This window comes from Brienomyrus brachyistius, unplaced genomic scaffold (assembly GCF_023856365.1).
Source record: "Brienomyrus brachyistius isolate T26 unplaced genomic scaffold, BBRACH_0.4 scaffold105, whole genome shotgun sequence".
Taxonomy (NCBI): Eukaryota; Metazoa; Chordata; class Actinopteri; order Osteoglossiformes; family Mormyridae; genus Brienomyrus; species Brienomyrus brachyistius.
The window spans coordinates 446,472-464,338 of NW_026042380.1; the positions used below are offsets into that span (position 1 = coordinate 446,472).

At 43.7% G+C, this 17,867-nt stretch overlaps 3 protein-coding genes across 10 annotated transcripts in view; 2 read left to right on the forward strand and 1 right to left on the reverse strand.

Annotated features, from left to right (window-relative positions):
* Nucleotides 1-200: 200 nt before the first annotated feature.
* On the forward strand, nt 201-6,758 carry LOC125727625 (serine/threonine-protein phosphatase 2A catalytic subunit alpha isoform-like). Its single transcript, XM_049004477.1, has 7 exons — nt 201-561; nt 3,506-3,715; nt 3,976-4,149; nt 4,259-4,348; nt 4,435-4,596; nt 5,200-5,318; nt 5,795-6,758. Exons 1-7 carry the CDS (start codon nt 460-462, stop codon nt 5,865-5,867), a joined length of 930 nt encoding a protein of 309 aa, XP_048860434.1. The 5' UTR covers nt 201-459; the 3' UTR covers nt 5,868-6,758.
* A 507-nt stretch (nt 6,759-7,265) lies between these two features.
* Nucleotides 7,266-12,961, forward strand: LOC125727626 (S-phase kinase-associated protein 1). Of its 2 annotated transcripts, none has more exons than XM_049004478.1 (6): nt 7,266-7,388; nt 8,678-8,774; nt 8,886-8,959; nt 9,734-9,877; nt 11,443-11,583; nt 11,676-12,961. In XM_049004478.1, the coding sequence occupies exons 1-6, from the start codon at nt 7,281-7,283 to the stop codon at nt 11,709-11,711; spliced, it is 600 nt and encodes a 199-aa protein (XP_048860435.1). In that variant the 5' UTR covers nt 7,266-7,280; the 3' UTR covers nt 11,712-12,961. The 2 variants fall into 2 exon arrangements, with proteins under 2 accessions (XP_048860435.1, XP_048860436.1); XM_049004479.1 differs by lacking the exon at nt 7,266-7,388 and adding an exon at nt 7,889-8,008.
* Nucleotides 12,962-13,073: 112 nt separating this feature from the next.
* LOC125727623 (transcription factor 7-like 2) overlaps nt 13,074-17,867 on the reverse strand; it is a 39,805-nt gene continuing 35,011 nt past the window's right edge. For 2 of the 7 annotated variants that reach the window (XM_049004476.1, XM_049004469.1), the window contains 2 exons: nt 16,900-16,953; nt 13,074-15,210 (listed from right to left, as the gene is read on the reverse strand). In XM_049004476.1, the coding sequence (XP_048860433.1) occupies nt 15,134-15,210; nt 16,900-16,953 (131 nt within the window). In that variant the 3' untranslated portion in view covers nt 13,074-15,133. Of the gene's footprint in view, nt 15,234-16,432; nt 16,506-16,899; nt 16,954-17,867 lie in introns of all 7 variants that reach the window. The other 5 variants (XM_049004474.1, XM_049004473.1, XM_049004471.1 and 2 more) reach the window with 4 other exon arrangements.

Sequence of the window (17,867 nt, forward strand, 5' to 3'; positions counted from 1 at the left end):
AGGCACAGGCCAATATTGACCGTGCAAACAATACTAGAGGAGGAATTGATTTCTCATGCATTCGGAGACTTGCGCCGTCTCGATCACCATTAAGTCACTCTTGACAACAAGCCGACCAATGAGAACGCAGGCGTTCCTTGGTGACAGCCAATGAGAGAGCGTCTCTTTGAGTGGTACTGGCAGCCATCGGCTGAGGCCGGACCGCGGCTCTGACTCGGGGTGGGACGCGGTTAGCTGACGTCTTCGTGTATCTCACTCGTCTTTCCGCCCTCGTTCGGTTAAAAATATTTACGGGGCGGCTGGCCGCTGATGTTCCTTCGCGAGTGAAGGGGTTGCGGCGGAAGGTTCGTATCTTTTCGGGCCTTTTTTTTTTGTTTCTTTTTTTTTTGTCGTGGCAGAGTCGCCTTGTGTCGCGAGCCGCCGACCGCTAGCTGTCCGGCTAGCAGAAGCTCCGCAGAAATGGACGAGAAGGCGTTTACCAAGGAGCTGGATCAATGGATCGAGCAGCTCAACGACTGCAAGCAGCTGTCGGAGAACCAAGTGAAGACGCTTTGTGAGAAGGTAGCGTGGCGGAACCACTCCGCTCCTCGATATAGCCGTTCAGCTGGACCGTTGGCTTCGGACCGCGGCACTGCCGCGACTGCAGGAGCGGCGGAAGCCGGCTTTGCACGAACCCTCCAGCGCCCGCTTTCCTGCTGAGCGACGATGGTGTCGATAGGAGTCGCTTCTTTTTTTTTAAGATGGCGGAGCCTATAGTTACAGTTCCAGCTCCGTCACCCGAATCGTCAAGACGACGTTATTTATTTTACTTATAAAATGGCATTTAACAATAATTCTGCGCTGATTCGTGTGGGGTCTGTATATGGTTTACAGTAGCTGACCCGTGTGTCGTGCCGAATAGGCAGCGGTGGGCCCCCAATCTCCGGTGCTCCGGACGGGCTCCTCCGGCTTGGAAGCCGGCCAGACTGTCGGTGGAAACAGCCTTGCACGTTTAGCCGCCCGGGTCGACGTAAGGGTCGGCGGGAGGTCTGGGGTGTCCTCTCACATGGTCGGGGGAGGGGGAGTTAAGGACTAGACGTCCGAGTAGACTGGGCTTATTCTCCTTCAGTAAGCGATTTCTGCCTAAAATGGCGCCGATATTTCCACCTCATACTTGACGGAGAGGCCGGCCGATCGCCGCGGGGCCGCTCGCCTTTTCACTTTCATAACCCTAATTATCTGTCGGGGAGCCGTGATTCATTTAGACGCCGATTTCGTGGGTGGTTCATTGTTTTGGCTGGCGAAATGCAGTGCATGGGCGCTATCCGGCTGCAAAGATAAGTACTGCCATTTAACAGGACGTGTTTGATGTTGGAGCCCCCTCTCAGATTATTTTTTTATGAAAAATCATGCTTAAATGTATTTCCTTGATTTATTTTTGCGATCTGCAAATTGGGGCATGTAAAGGAGCAGACTGTTGTCTGATATTGCCGAGTTTTGGATCTGGCACATACATTTCCGAACTGCTTAAGGTGGGAGATAGTACACCAATGTTGCCTGTTGGTCCACCGGTTCTATTGGCGTGTTGAATAAACACTGCGTTGCTATTTTGACTAAATCGAAACTGCTGCGAATACATGACTCACGTTCTTATTTAAAGAATCAGATGTACTATTGTACTTCAAGTTATTTCATCAGTTCCTGGTGGGGGGCGTTATGCTGCGCTACTGCGTCGCCGTCATAATATTTAAGTGAACAGCAATCAAATTTTGTGACGCTTTCCCCCTTAACCCGCAACAAGAGTCGTAGTTGTATTTAGCGTGAAAGTTACATTTGCCCTGTAAAATGACTTCTGTGGCGTTTTATGCAATTTCACTAAAGTGGGAATAGGGTTATATTTAACTGAAAAGTTTGACTTGGGTTTCTTTTTGGACTGGAGTGTTTTTTTATGTAATTTAATGTTTGTCTTTGTTGGGTCTTTTAATCAATTAAACTTATTTAACATTTCTAACCTTGACAAGACATTATATAAATCAATCACATCAAAACCGATTTTCTAAATATATATCCATGCAACAAGTCTGCATCCCAGCTGGTACATTGGTAAGGCTGACTTGTGTTGCTGGCTCACCTCAAGTACCTGTTTCATCCCTTTTCATACCTTTCGAGGCATAACTTTAAAATAACTTGTCAGAGCAAAGGATTGAGAGCTCTTCAGCATGAATGTTAAATAGAGCCTTCTTCATTATCGGTCATTGACCTTTGTGTGGTTTTAAAAACATCGCAGGCACAAAAGTGGGGGGCTGTCACCCCCGCCCCCCATACATATACACATATCACACCCTTCTGACTGGCTCATTAACGACAGACCCTAATAAAATGTTAAAGCTTTCCTGCCTGCATGGTAAAAAACGAGAGCCTGTAGTGTTTGTGTGAGTAATGTTACATTAAAGAAAGTTGCTAAAAATTGCTGCATTTTGAGTTGTGTTGCGTGCACACTCTGACTCACAGAAGCGCTGTGATAGTTTCTGTTTCTGGATGCGCTGTGCAGTTAGCTCTTAAGTGACGGAACCAATGTACTTGAGTCACTGGCTTTTCGTAGGAGATTTTCGCAAGGGGGCTGAATTGGGTTTGTTGCAGGTAATCGCGTTTCATATTTTGCAGCTCCTTCGAACTGCTTTTCTCGAAGGCGACGGATTCCTCGTGCCTTTCAAGTAATTTCGCTCATTGTCAAAACCTGCTCTAAATGGAAATTTGCAGACTCAGGACATAGTGGAAGGGCTGTGCGGAGGTTGGGATTGCAGGCATGTCGTAAGTGCATTTGGCTATAAACCTGGACACCTTTTATTAACCCCTAATGTTGTCATGTGCAAGTGCTGCCATGTGTTCATAACTGATTACCCCCTTTTCCCCTATAAGATGGGTATTTCAGTTTGTTTATTAATACATGTGATGTTGGAAGAGTCCACTAAGCCGGAGCCTTGAAATTAGATCACAGACCAAGCGGGGGTGTTTTCAGTTTGAGGCTGGTTCTAGGTCATCCCAACTTACTGCCGTCTTTCATCTTTCTCAGTTGGTGTGCTCTGCTTCGCCATCTGTTGGGGGTCAGCTCAGTCAGAGCTCAAACATATCTGTCTCGTTCCCTTCTCTAAGGGACTGTTTACCATTTAGTGCTCTGTGAGCTGCTAATGTAGGAACTGGAGGCATCCCAGTAGTAGATTAGCTCGATGCATTCGCCAATCACTTGACAAATAGTTGTTTTTTTTGTACTAGCTACAGTAAATGTGGTGTCCTGTGTGTGCCGCTTGCCCGCATTGATATGACGTGCTTCACAGCATGCACGGAGTCTGCAAGACCAGTCTGAGCAGTTCTCTGCTCTTCCACAGAGTTAGACGTAGCCTGTGTTCACCATTGAAATGGGGACGGGTGACACTCCGGTAGTGCTGAGGTGTCAAACGAGAAATGTGCTGATGTGTTCAGTTCCCAACGTTTTGATGAGCTTCTCTCCAATCCAATCTCCTCTCAGGCTAAAGAGATCCTGACGAAGGAGTCCAATGTCCAGGAGGTTAGATGCCCCGTCACCGTGTGTGGGGATGTCCACGGCCAGTTCCACGACCTGATGGAGCTCTTCAGGATTGGAGGGAAGTCACCGGACACAAATTACCTCTTCATGGGAGACTATGTGGACAGAGGCTATTATTCGGTGGAAACTGTCACTCTGCTGGTCGCTCTTAAGGTAATATTTGAAATTCATACTTGGCATTTTGTAAATCCTTAATTAATTTTTTGGCCTGAAGGACACAACCATCATTAAGTGGTTTGAGTGGGGTTGTGGTTCTAGATGCCCATTCTGTATTGGTAGTTTGGTGTTCATTTATTTGGGAAAGTTGTCCTTGAGTTGTGAGTAATGTCCCCCTCCCCCGAGGGCTATGTCATAAGCCTGAATATACCGTTTGAAATGGAGCCTTGGTTTGATGTTTCAACCTCCTCCCACAGGTTCGGTTTCGTGAACGCATCACAATCCTCCGTGGCAACCACGAAAGCAGGCAGATCACGCAGGTGTATGGGTTTTACGACGAGTGCTTACGGAAATACGGCAACGCCAACGTCTGGAAGTACTTCACTGACCTCTTCGATTACCTTCCCTTAACTGCCTTGGTAGATGGTCAGGTAAGGAGTCGCTGGTCTTGACTGGGAGATTGTGCTCACTTGTTAACCGTGTGGTGCTTGTTGATATTCTAGTCGGCTTTCGCTTAATGAAAATAATTTCTTTTTTTAGATATTCTGTCTTCACGGTGGATTGTCACCGTCAATAGATACACTGGATCACATCCGTGCCCTGGACCGCTTACAGGAAGTTCCACACGAGGTGAGAAATCCTGCTAGATGGAGCTGAACACCTTCATGCTTAGTCACGCTGTGTCCTGTCACTGACCCGCTCGTCGTTACTTTCAGGGACCTATGTGTGACCTCCTGTGGTCAGACCCGGATGATCGGGGGGGCTGGGGCATCTCTCCCCGTGGTGCGGGCTACACCTTCGGACAGGACATCTCTGAAACATTCAACCATGCCAACGGCCTTACCCTGGTCTCCAGAGCTCACCAGCTGGTTATGGAGGTGAGATCCTGGTGCTCCAGGATTCGTCTGTTGAAGAACTGATGTCATCTCTTGAGGTTTAAGACGACAAAGTCGGCTCAGGTTATACAACGTCGGTGGCTGTCGATCAGAGTGGAAAGCCCTTACATCACTGCTGAACACTGTAACATTAAGCCTTTGCTGTTATTGCTATGATTAAATATTAAGAATTTTTATTGATCCCAGGTGGAAATTCTTGTGCATTCAGCAAATGCTTATTATTCAGCTGCACCCCTTTTCGTAAAAATAATTGGTATTATGAGTTACTTGCGCAATAATATTGTTAACCAGTTTAACAAAATTGAAGCATGCAGAACGAAGTACCTGATTTAGGAAATGGTGATGTATATATTTTTCCTGAGAGGCAAAGTATCACAAGTGCTGTAGCACCACAAATATCACACTTTGGTTTGCTCGGGCACTGTGCCAGAGTACAATCAGTTGCCACAGAAACAAGTTGGGGAGCTGGTGGTTTTGTTGATGCAAACGTAGGGTGCTTTGCTAGAAGTGGAGCAGTGAGGTTAAGACCCTTGATTTGGCTTTAATTTGGGTTGCCGCTTCCTAATGAAAGCTTCTATCTTGCAGGGTTACAACTGGTGTCATGATCGCAATGTCGTAACAATTTTTAGCGCGCCAAATTACTGCTATCGTTGTGGGAATCAGGCAGCTATCATGGAACTTGATGACACCTTAAAGTACTCCTTGTAAGTATTACAACACCCCCCCCCCAAACCTTTTTTTTTTTTTTGCTCACATGCTCGTATAGCCCTCAGCTGCCATAGTGCCTGGGGACCCGCACTTGTATATTTGTAGTTTGTCAGGAGGACTTGCTGTTTTTTACTCATAATATTAAGTCTGGGGTGTGTTGCTAAGTGGGTTGGCACACTGCCCGTGATCAGAAGGTCACTAGTTCAAATCCCACAATCAGCAGAGTGATTTCACCATCAGGGCCCATGAGCAAGACCCTTAACTTCCCCTGCTTTTTCAAAAAAAAAAAATAAAAAAATAGTGAACGTCACTTTGTATAAAACATCTGCTAAATGATTAAAAGGTAAAAGTAAATGTCTCATTTGCTCCAGTTAACCATATTATTCAGTAGCACTGCAGTAAACGATTGCTGATATTAGTTTGTATAGCACACATTACTCCATTGCTAACATAACCTGTACTCCTCCCCCAGCCTGCAGTTCGACCCGGCACCCCGCAGAGGCGAGCCCCACGTGACGCGTCGCACTCCAGACTACTTCCTGTAAAACATTTCTGTACAATATCATCGCAATTTAATATCCAGTCAACTTAACAAATACAAGGGGGGGTGAGGGACGGGGCTGGGGTGTGGAACGACTGGAACAGACGTCCAGTCTGAGGGCAGCAACTATTTAAGAATTCAGTAACCACCTGTGAACAGGGACCAAAAGGTGTGCCATACTCAGAATGAAAACGTTAAAGGATCTGTCAAAGAAGACCATGAACAGTGAATTCCTCAATGCATGTTTAAGATTTATTTAAGCTGCCATTTTTTTTCTTTTTTGTAACTTACAAAAATTTTACACATACATGCACATATACGATATTTATAAGATTATGCTATGCTATAGCCAGTTAGAACTATATAATCACGGATGGTAAAAATTTCCCGGGTACTGTTAGTGTTGTAACATCAGAAATGAATGTGTAATCTCTGAAACACACTCTGGAAAAATCAACGGAAACAGCTCTGGTTACGAAGGGTTCGTTTTCAGCTTTGTTCAGCAAGCTGCGAAAGAAGGCAGTGAACATGCATTAAAACCTTAAGTTACCAAGGCCTGTGGTTGGGATGGTTGGAGTTTTCATCTTCAGGAAGGTGTTTGTCTGCACTTTTTTTTTTTTTAGAATTAATTTAATTTTTTGTGACATTCATTCGTCAGTAGAACTGAACAGGTTCTGTATTTTTGTTACTTCAGCAGACAGCCGGTTCTCTGCTGCTTTCGTGTCTTTCTCCTTTCTGTACTTCAGTTCCACTTGTGAACTAAATGCTTAAGACATTGTTCGTTTGTATGTAAGGAAGACAACACGTGCCCATGTGGGGAAAATGGTTTCACTAACACTTGAGGTTTAACTGTATGTAGGAATCCAGTTGAATAAAGATGGAAGTTGCTCCTCCAGAGGTGCGTGAGTGTGTCTGTCTGCAATGAATCTCCAGTGAGCTGCACAGCATAAATAGTCCTTTTGTATTCAACATTGCATGTTTGTATTCCATGCAGAGAACCAGTCTAAGTGTCCATGTGGAACAAACGCAGTTCCTTAAAAAGTACTAGCAAAACAAGGTATTGATTACACCACATAATGGTCTGGAATTAAGGGTTAGGGCTTAAAATCTTAGGGACAACTTTGAGTGGTTAGGTTTACTGTTGCCATCTTACTTGTGTGTGACCTGTCTTGTGCCATATATTTGTATATTGTATAGGATGACCTAATTGAAATGGCCCTCCATTTCAGTGAACACGTATGCACTAGAGTGCCTGAAGCTATATATATGTATTACTGATGCAAACCTGAAACGGAGTGGAAAATTAAATGATTATCGAGACAAATGTGAATTATAAAGCATGCATCAACCTCATGGCCGTGGGTTTGGTTTCCTCAATGGTAGAGACCAAGTCAGCCTCAGGCCGCCACCCAAACACATGCAGTACTACCGTATTATTATTAGGGACGTGTCCCTGTCGTCCACACCCGAATCTACGCCCTTGAACAGTGCGCACAAGAGATTCCCAGAGAAAACAGAAAGAGAGGTACGAATAAAAATGCTCGGGTACAAATAACGCAGTCGTTACCCTTTTCACAGTGGAAACTGGCAGATTGCTATTTCGGAAATGAGTTGGATAGAAATTGCAAGAAAATGTGGCAAAACACGGGCGATTAACAGAACAAAGATTCGTGCTAAAGGGTATTGCTCATAAAATGCAGATAGTTCGTTATCAATTAAAATCATATTAAAATTTATAGCAAAACCAGCAACTATCTATATAACAGTTCTTTCACAATAAAGGGAAATATATAGAGGCATTTTAACTCAAACTATCATTTCTTCCAAATACTACAAAATAAGCTAATTTTATAACAAATCGACGATAAAAACGCCATTTACAGCGGGCTGTCCAACACTTTGCCTGAATAAAGAGAAAATATATTTTTGTCTTTAAAATAAAATCAAAAATCGTACAAATATTTTTAAATATAGATTGATTCTCAATCTATGCGACAAATGTAAATTATATGTGTGTATATTTTATGTAAAATTAAAGTTGGCAATATGACTAGACTACTAAGCGTCCGCTTGTTTGACAAAAGCGACAAATACTCATACTGACGCTTGAACATACATAAATTTGTGGACAGAATTAGGTTCATAGTAAGTATTAAGCATCTGTTGGATATAGAAAAGCAATATATAAATGTTTGATTTTTTAAAAATGGTAAAACTAAACGTGGAGTAAAACGGTACATTAATTGAATCGGTTGCTAACTAACGCCAGTAGCTAAGCTAGGATTTTCGAGGGAAGGATATTTCAGATTGTTTAGCGTTATCGTTTCCTGTGGCTTGCAAGGGGATAACGCTAAAATGTTAGGAAATATGTGGTAATAAAAAATTATTATTATTATTATTTTTTACCGAGTGAGCTTGCTGAAGGCGTACACACACGTTACCTAGCTATGCAGCCTGGCTGTTATTGTGTAGAAATACAACATGATGCGTAAACACTGACTCGCTCCTGTGTCGCTTCGCTTAACCGAAATCAACTTGATACCCAAGACAAAAATAGCTAGGAAGTGTAAAGTGTCTAGTTGTATTTGAGAAGGTAACATTATAATTAATCGCTAAACCAGTTAAAATACGTATTATAAAAATCGTTCCGGCTTTTGGTACTTCGATAGAATCCAGTCGGGACCGCATTCACTTGTATACAGCTCTCGGATTTGTAAAAATATCAACAACATTGTTAAATACATATTTTTTATCAGTCGTTTACTGATAGTGTTGCCCGTACGGAGCTTATGAGCATTTTATTGCATTTTCTAGATGCCCACGATTAAACTGCAGAGCTCCGATGGGGAGATATTTGAAGTCGACGTTGAAATAGCTAAACAGTCCGTCACCATTAAGACTATGCTTGAAGGTACGTGATTTTATTTTTATTTATTTTTTTACACTAACCATACTGTGTCATAATGGATTGTCAAAAGGGTGTCGTTATTTATTTGGTAAAGCAACTAATGTTCTTGTGTAGATCTGGGCATGGATGATGAAGGAGATGACGACCCTGTTCCGCTTCCCAATGTTAACGCCGCTATTTTGAAGAAGGTAACTGCCCCCTTGTGGTAGAAGGCTGGTAAAACTTCCCTATGTGCGGTGTACCTGTTCAGATTCTACGTATTTACTGTAATCCAACCTGCGAATTTCGGCATGCGATGCCGGTTTGGAACAAGCAACGAGTCCGCAAAACTGGCTGAACGATTTACTGTACTCACACCTACACTAGGCACAAAACTTGCAGAACCGGTCCTTAGATCAGTTACTGCAAACGTGGAAGGATCCCTGTAAGCTCTCCTCTCCAGCCTGTGAGCCCTGTTTGTTCGGTACAGATGGGGGCTCCAAACCCCGCCACGACAGACTGTGACTCTGCTGGAGGATTTGCATCCAAGTGCATGTGCCTCTAACTCTTGGAATTGTGTTTGCGTGGTTTGTGTTCAGCTGCAGAGTAGTTTATGTTAAGTGTGCTGGTTTTCATCTCACTTGGCCTGAAATATTTGTGCTTTTACTTTTTAGTAAGGGGGGGAAAACATATAGGGGGAAAGTAAATGCTAATAATGAGGGTGGAGTGTGGCTCTGTGGGTTAGGATGCTGGGCCTGTGAGCAGAAGGTGGCCTGTTCAAATCCAAGAGTTGACAGTGATTTCAATGCCTTTGGGCGCTTAACTTCCAGTTGCTCTGGAGACCGTATGACTCTGCTTTCTCAGTTGTGCATTGTTTGTATAAATACATGTGGTATTTCTGGCGCGTTCCCTTGTGGTTCTTGTCTGCCCGTATTTGCCTACTGATTTCAGTCCTTGATGAGTGATGTTCTTTGGGCTTGCAGGTGATCCAATGGTGTACCCACCACAAAGACGACCCTCCCCCCCCCGAGGACGACGAGAACAAAGAGAAAAGGACAGATGACATCCCTGTCTGGGATCAGGAGTTTCTGAAGGTTGATCAAGGAACATTGTTCGAACTGATCCTGGTGAGTGATGTCACTTCCTTTGTGAGTGAGTACTCATGGTACTTTCCATTTACGTCTGCGGTTGGAAGTCCAAGCTGGGAATACCAGTTCTAGCGAGGTTCATTGTTAGCGATACCAGTTGATGACGCCTTACGCAGTCTTTTGCGCATACAGGCATCGTAATGAGACGCAAATAGGACATAAGTGCTAATAAACGGTATGTAACTACAGCTTTAACTCCTGTTGAAAAAGGGTGCAGCCACTTTGAATTCTGTGGTTGGGGTTGTAAAGTTTCCTCCAACTTTCCGATTTGGAAGTCTGACTTCAGGAGCAGGCCAGTTGAAATATCCGGCTAGGAACTCTAAAATTCTAACTTCCCAGTTCAAATGCAATGCTGCGCCAGTCCATAGCTACTTGGCTGCTACTGGTTCTCTTGTCACAATTTGATTCTGGTAGATTATAGTTTACACATTCAGTATTGAAATTAAATTCTATTTCAAATCTTCGCTAATATGCGGTGGCTCTGAGCCTAGGGATCTGTGCCAGCAACTATAAGGTTGCTGGTTCAAATCCCATGAATGCCTGGAGTTATTTTACTCTTTTGGGCCCTTGAGAAAGTGTCCTGGGTATGACGTTAACCTACATCGAGCCCTATAAGGAGTCCATACTTAAAGGGAGTAATTTGGGGGTTGGTGGCAGGACTGGCACTCCGGAGACTGGGGGGGAACAAAACAGAACTGACACTGGTCCATTTGGACTGGTGCGGTGCTGAGGTATCGCCCGTCACATGGCTGCACTCAGGTTCTCATCCCTGAGGTGGTTTGTTGGGTGGTGGGTGCGGCAACGCACTATAATCAGTTCATGCTCCTTACCTCTCTTATGTTCTTCCATTGGGGTCAACAAGAAATATTCCATTACCACTTTACGATTAACTTGCACAGTAACACGTTAACTGTGACAGCCCTATTTAATACACGGTTATCTTGTGAAAATGCTACAGGCAGGATTAGTTAAGGGCCGAATTGTACGCTAATGTGATTTCTTTGTTTTTAACGTTATGTTACAGCGTGTTTGTTCATGGGTGTTTTTTTTGTTTTTTTTTTTAACTTTTTATATTTTCGATAATTTTTAGTGTAGTGTAAGTTGTAGTTTTCAGTGTGTTTTTTTTTTTTATTTGTTTTTAAAGATATCCCTGTTTTTAATTTTAGTTTCACTTGAAGTAAATTTATTTCTAGAGGCAGACAGTCACTGAACTGTTTGTGTTTAATCTTATGAGAATCTTAAATGAATATAATATAGTGTAGATTAGGTACTAATGTGCTCAAAATGGACAAATCACGTTTGACGTATTAATGTTGAAGATGACTTTCGCTGAACAGTATTCAAAACATTTGGCATTTTGTTTTTGTTTCAAAAGCAACGTTTTATAGATTTTTCGGTATTTTCTTACTTTTTTTGTATTTTGTTTACAGTTTATTTTTGTTATGGTTTTCGTTATAGCTGAAAACCCTGCTGTTCACTAGTCAGGAGGTCCATCAGAAGCCTGTATAGGAGTCTTCACTCTTTCTCCCCCCCCACCCATGCAGGCCGCCAACTATTTGGACATCAAGGGATTGTTAGATGTCACATGCAAAACTGTCGCAAACATGATCAAAGGAAAGACTCCGGAGGAAATAAGGAAGACGTTCAATATCAAAAATGATTTCACAGAAGAGGAGGAAGCGCAGGTAAGCACTGTTGGTGTCGAGGACTCCCGTTCAGCCCATTCCAAGGCAAATGGCGTGTGATTTAACGCGAGGCCCTGAACGTATGTTTGCAGGTACGCAAGGAGAACCAGTGGTGTGAGGAGAAGTAAGCCAACACTAACGCACTGTAAGGATCGTTCCGGAATTTGGTTGCACTGCGCTGTTCATACTCATTCACACGAATTACTAGACTGGCAGACCCTTGTATTTTGCATGATCATTCTTAGTTCTTGTATGGTGGAAATGTAAAATTCTATTTTTTCAGTTTTTACAAATTGGGCAGTTTGCTCGTTTCACATTTATATATTTTTTTGACCTTGGATGCATCTTTCTAGTTTATTTTTATTTTTTGTTTAACTGGAAATATTGTTCTGGAATAAGTTTAGCAGAGATTTACAGTTATGTAAGCGCTGTGCTTCTCCAGACAGCATCTGTTATTTAAAATGTTATAGATGTGTGTATAAAATTCCAGGTAGGGTTTATTGTGCCCTCAATAGTGCTCGTAAACAAAGGAAATAGTTTGTCACATAATTCGGTATTTACCTTGCCTTCTATCAGTGGACATCTTACTTTGCTCTTAACGATGTTTAGAAATGTTAGTTGAATTAAATAAACAAGCAGATTATTTTCTACCTTGTGCTGGTTTGTAAATCGCGGCACTCGCCTTAGAGGTTTGTGCTGTGATGCCACTCAGAATAGAGCCCTAGGTTAAAGTCCTTCATTCGGCCTGTCGGCCTAGGACTCGCGAATAAAGCTGCCAGACAGTCTTGTCGTGGGATAGTCGAACTCCGAAAGTCATTTTTTTTGTGAGGAAATGCAGAAATGGCCCTGGTCTGTAAGAAGCAGCGTTACCTGATTTTTGTTTTAAAGGAAGACGCCGACAAATTCAGGAAAAGATGTTAGTCGTCCTAAATGCTGTGACATCTTCCCCATGTCCTTTAGGCTCACAGATCACTTTCTGTTATCCTTGTATGCAAGAAATTTTTGCCAAAACCAGTCATAGGAATTACGTTGTACATTTGTGTCCTGAGGAGAGTAGGCCGCTGGGTCAATCTCACGAACTTCTGAATTCGAAAAAACGCAGCAGTTTTTGTATAGAGCAGTTAACTTTAGTTATATTAATTGCCATGGGTTGCTCCCAATTCTAATTTTTTAAACCATATCCCCCAAATACTGTGATAGTTAAGGTCAAATAGTGCACAGCTAGGAAATGCTCCATTGCATTTATCTTTCAACTTTATTGCATTTAACCCACAATAAACAATTTGTGGTAAGATGCATGTTTTTTGCTTTTCTTTGGGTCATGTTTTCATCTTTAACTCTTGCCCGGGATTTGAGAAATAAATGGTAATAAAACTGACTGACTGCTCCTCAGGCATTATTGACAGTCATATAATGCAAGTTTTAGAAACTGGAAATGATGCCGTAATGAATTTCTCATTCTCGTGTATTGGAATCAATAAAGATCAGAATTGCAAAATTCAAAGAAACTTTAATAAATTGCATGATGTTCACAACATCAGTTTAAAAAAAAAAAGCGTAACTGTCTTCCACATGCATTGATGTGAAATTTAGTGAAGCAAGGGCTTAATTACAGCTAAGAAGAGACCTGCGGTATATATAAAAAAAAACAGAAACCAGTCTACACCTCTACAAAAGAACATTTGGTGTCATACACACCTGTATACCCCATATCCAATCAGATCACAGATTACATCATCACCACCTGCTGGACATCTTTTAAATTACAGCTTTTTGGGAACTAATACAAATGCACATTAGCGTACAGCAGGCTACCGGATTTTGTCAGCTTAGACAGGATCAAGCTACTGCACTCACATCGTTTTTGGCTCTTCGGTTTAGTACGTACACAAATTGTCAAACTGTCACAACCAGTGATACAGCCTGCTTGAATCCCAGGGTCAAATGGACAATAGAAGCTTTAGAATACAAATGCAAATTAGTTCCCTCCATAGCCAAACAAATAAAACAAAAATGTACTTCCTTCTTAAAATACTCAATATTTTTTGTATTTTCCTTTTTTACAAAACAACATATAAAAGTTTTATATATAATGAGTTCATTTATATAAAAAGATTTACAACAAAATGAAGTACAGTACACACAAATCTTTTAGTTTGATAATGATAATGGTTCAGTCTTCGTGGCGACTAGGTACCAGCACAGAATCTCATCCAGAGGTGATGCCACGACACCAAACAAGCCGCATGTTGAATGGCTCGTACATCATCATCCTCTGAAGCGATCGCATCCTATGAAACAGGCCAGCTGGGTGACGGTCCCATTAATTACCCATAATGCAAAGTGCCAACACAAACCACGAAAGCCTGGCCTGTACCAACGGGCCGAAATAGAACAGTCAACTGCAGTTGCGTTTTCAATGGTAAAATCGTTTGAATGATTTGCTGATGGTCTCCTGGAATTATTTTCAGATTCAGTAAAATACACACTGCAGAGTGCTATTGACACTGTATATTTTAACGTTTTTCAAAATGTGACCTTGGCACAAATCCTTGCATATCCAGACCGAAATTGACGCTCAGATAAGCTATTTTTCATATATTTTTTTAGCACATGTAATTACTATCTGCTCTAAATTTAGCCAGATTAAACCTTTTCTATGCACTTAAGTATACGTTAAATATACCTCTGCAAAAAACACGCTTTTAAAAATACCGTTTTGTAGTTTTTTTTTTTTTTTTTGTTTTTTTTTTGGTGGTTTGTGGGTTTAGTGCTAAATTGCAGTACGACTCCTAACAAGAGTTCTGGACTTGACTGCTGTTTTCCGAAAAAGAACCACGACTAGAAACTTTATGGAACGCAACCTGAAATGTACTTCGGTAACAAACACGACATGCAAGGAACAAAAAATTTGTAAAATATTTTCCACGATAAAAAAGTCTTTTTGGCACAAAACCCCTTTAAGGAATTTAGCGTGTTAAAATGAGAGTGGTTGATGGGGCGTCTTTTCCATTGTCATCATGAGCTCACCTATAACAAAGGAGAACCTAGCACCATTAGATAGAGCCTCAATAAACGCTAGTTTGAGATTGATCAGCCAAAGCAGCCACGCGTCATTAAATGCTACTTAAGCGTTACGCGGTGTGGCGGAGAGTGGCCGGCGGCAGGGGCAACGGTGGCGTTGGCGTCGTGCCGGCGATGGTCACTGCCATACGTTTTCTTCGTTCGCGGCAAGCGCTCCTGGCGGGCGTCGGCGTTCCGGAACGTGCCAGATTTCCGTCTTCCAGGACTGGAGGGGAAGGGCAGTGGATGGCGGGATCATGGGTGAGCGGTGGGGGCCCCCCGGGGGAGGGCTAGAGGGGCGGGTGGGAGCGCGTGGGGGACGGCAGTGGTTAGGACAGTTCTTCCGCGCCTCCGCCACAACTTTGGTAGACGGTGCGGAGGGCGAGAGTGAGGCTGGGAAGAGTTCTCGGGGGGCAATGGCGGCGGTTAGCGGGGGGTCGTGGGGAGGGGAAGGGGGCACGGGGGTGGTGGGTGGCGGGGGGCGAGTCTATAGCACTTCCATCGGAAGAATGGGGGCTGGAACAGCGTCCTCCTTGAAGGAAGCGAATGCATTTCTTTTTCCTCCTAGGAACAGTCAAGAGAGTTATCTGTGAATAAAGCGTGGATGCAAAGTGTCACCAGCACGAAGGAGAGTGCACGTTCAGTACAAATAGCATCAAAGGGGCACCGGGGGGGGGGGGGGGGGCACTCCATCTAACCAAACCCAAACTGACACGTGCATCATCTAAAGTGCTGCTAAGCGGCTTCACCACGCGTGAGACTGCAGATGTTTAAACCTGCGAGAAACCAGCCTTCTCGTCTTATGGGAATGGCAGAGCTGGGGGTATGGAGTGGGGCAGGGGAGGGGGCAGGGGGGGAAGGGGGTTTCCAGGTTCATTATCTCAACCTGTGCTTTTTCAGCAGGGACTAGAATCGCTACTGATTTCCCAGAAGACCACTGATAATCATTACGGGAAATCTACTCGAATTGAAAAAAATAAATCGTGGGTAAATAATTCTGAATCTGGTATCGAAAGGCTCGGCTTTTTTTTCTCCCCCAACTGAAAGGCTGACTCCGTTACAATTAACGGTAGCCTCTCGATTCTAACATGGCCCAGAACTGAAGTGCGACGAAGCCTTCGTCTGCATATTTTCAAAGGGGAGAGCTTCACACGCCCATGAGATTTCATGGGAGACTCATGTGAAGCTTAAATGATTCGTCCGAACATAAACGGCAGCCATCAGTCTTGAGTAAGTAAGCTGCGAGTAAGAATGCAAAGCCAGTTACCAAACCTCTCTAATCTGACTGCAATTATTTTGGGCTGATTTACAGCAACTTCCACTGCATCTATCACTGCACTATAAATTCTGTGTGGCAAAGTTTATTCATACCAGAATATTGCGTTTTCTGAATGAATCACTTATTTGTTTGAACAATCTCACCTTACTCATTAACGGGATGGGCCCCTTCTCACACACCCCAAAGATCAACTAATTGCCTGGTTTTCAATCTGACTCAGTCTCATTTGTGTTTAATGTAGATATTTTGAGTCATGTTTCAGGCTGGAAACAAATTGGAATTTTTTTTTCCGTCCTTTGATCAAACGCACATTTTGGTTGCGCCGAAGAGTAGCCCTTCCTTAAAAGCACGACCCTACACGTTAGGCACTCGGGCCTCTATTTAATCCACTCCCACCCCTGAGCAGCAGGTGGGCGCCGTAGAGTTAGTGAGCCAGGCGCATGCAGAGCAGTGGCGGCAGCAGCGAGCAGCAGAGTGAGAAGCACAGCAGTACGGGGCGGTACTAACCTGCAGGGGCCACACCAGTCCGTTTGTTGGTTCAGGCCGAAGCGAGCTCGGCATTTCTTAGGCGAGCCGGGGTCTGAGCACAAGGCGGCATGCGTGGAGGAAACAGGAGGGTCACGGTGGGGCAGGCGGGAGGTAGAGGAAGGGGACAAGACCCATACAGGGAGAACAGGGGAAGGGAGGGAAGTACAGAGCAAAGGTGAAGGAAGCATCAACAGAAAGGTAAGAAATAAGAAAGCCAACAAAACTGTTAGTCCCCCCCCCAACCAGAGCTAAGGAGTTAAACCCCAACAGCCTGGTGCTGAAGAGAACAGCATTTGCATTTTGCGCGGCATTCAGGAAGAGAGCAGCAGGGAAGCCCAGGAAAGCGTGGCTGTGCTGTGTTACTGTATGCTACCGAGCTCACATGTGCACAGGAATGCGGCAGAGAGCCAATCAGGGCGAGCCAGTGGCCCAAAACCTGGGCATACCTGAGTTGGAGTCCTGCTGCTTCTCCCTCTTCCTTCTCTTCTTTTTCCCCTGTTTCACCAAAAAAAGCCAGAGAACCAAAGTTAACATGCACATAAACACACACACACATAAACACACACACACGCACAGGCTAACACACCAACGTCACATAAACACACACATAAACACACACGCACAGGCTAACACACCAACGTCACATAAACACACCAACGTCACATAAACACACACACGCACAGGCTAACGCACCAACGTCACATAAACACATACACACGCACAGGCTAACACACCAACGTCACATAAACACACACACGCACAGGCTAACACACCAACGTCACATAAACACATACACACGCACAGGCTAACACACCAACGTCACATAAACACACACACGCACAGGCTAACGCACCAACGTCACATAAACACATACACACGCACAGGCTAACACACCAACGTCACATAAACACACACAGGCTAACACACCAACGTCACATAAACACACACACGCACAGGCTAACACACCAACGTCACATAAACACATACACACGCACAGGCTAACACACCAACGTCACATAAACACATACACACGCACAGGCTAACACACCAACGTCACATAAACACACACACGCACAGGCTAACACACCAACATCACATAAACACACACAGGCTAACACACCAACATCACATAAACACACACAGGCTAACACACCAACGTCACATAAACACACACAGGCTAACACACCAACATCACATAAACACACACGCACAGGCTAACACACCAACATCACATAAACACACACAGGCTAACGCACCAACGTCACATAAACACATACACACGCACAGGCTAACACACCAACGTCACATAAACACACACACGCACAGGCTAACACACCAACATCACATAAACACACACAGGCTAACACACCAACGTCACATAAACACACACAGGCTAACACACCAACGTCACATA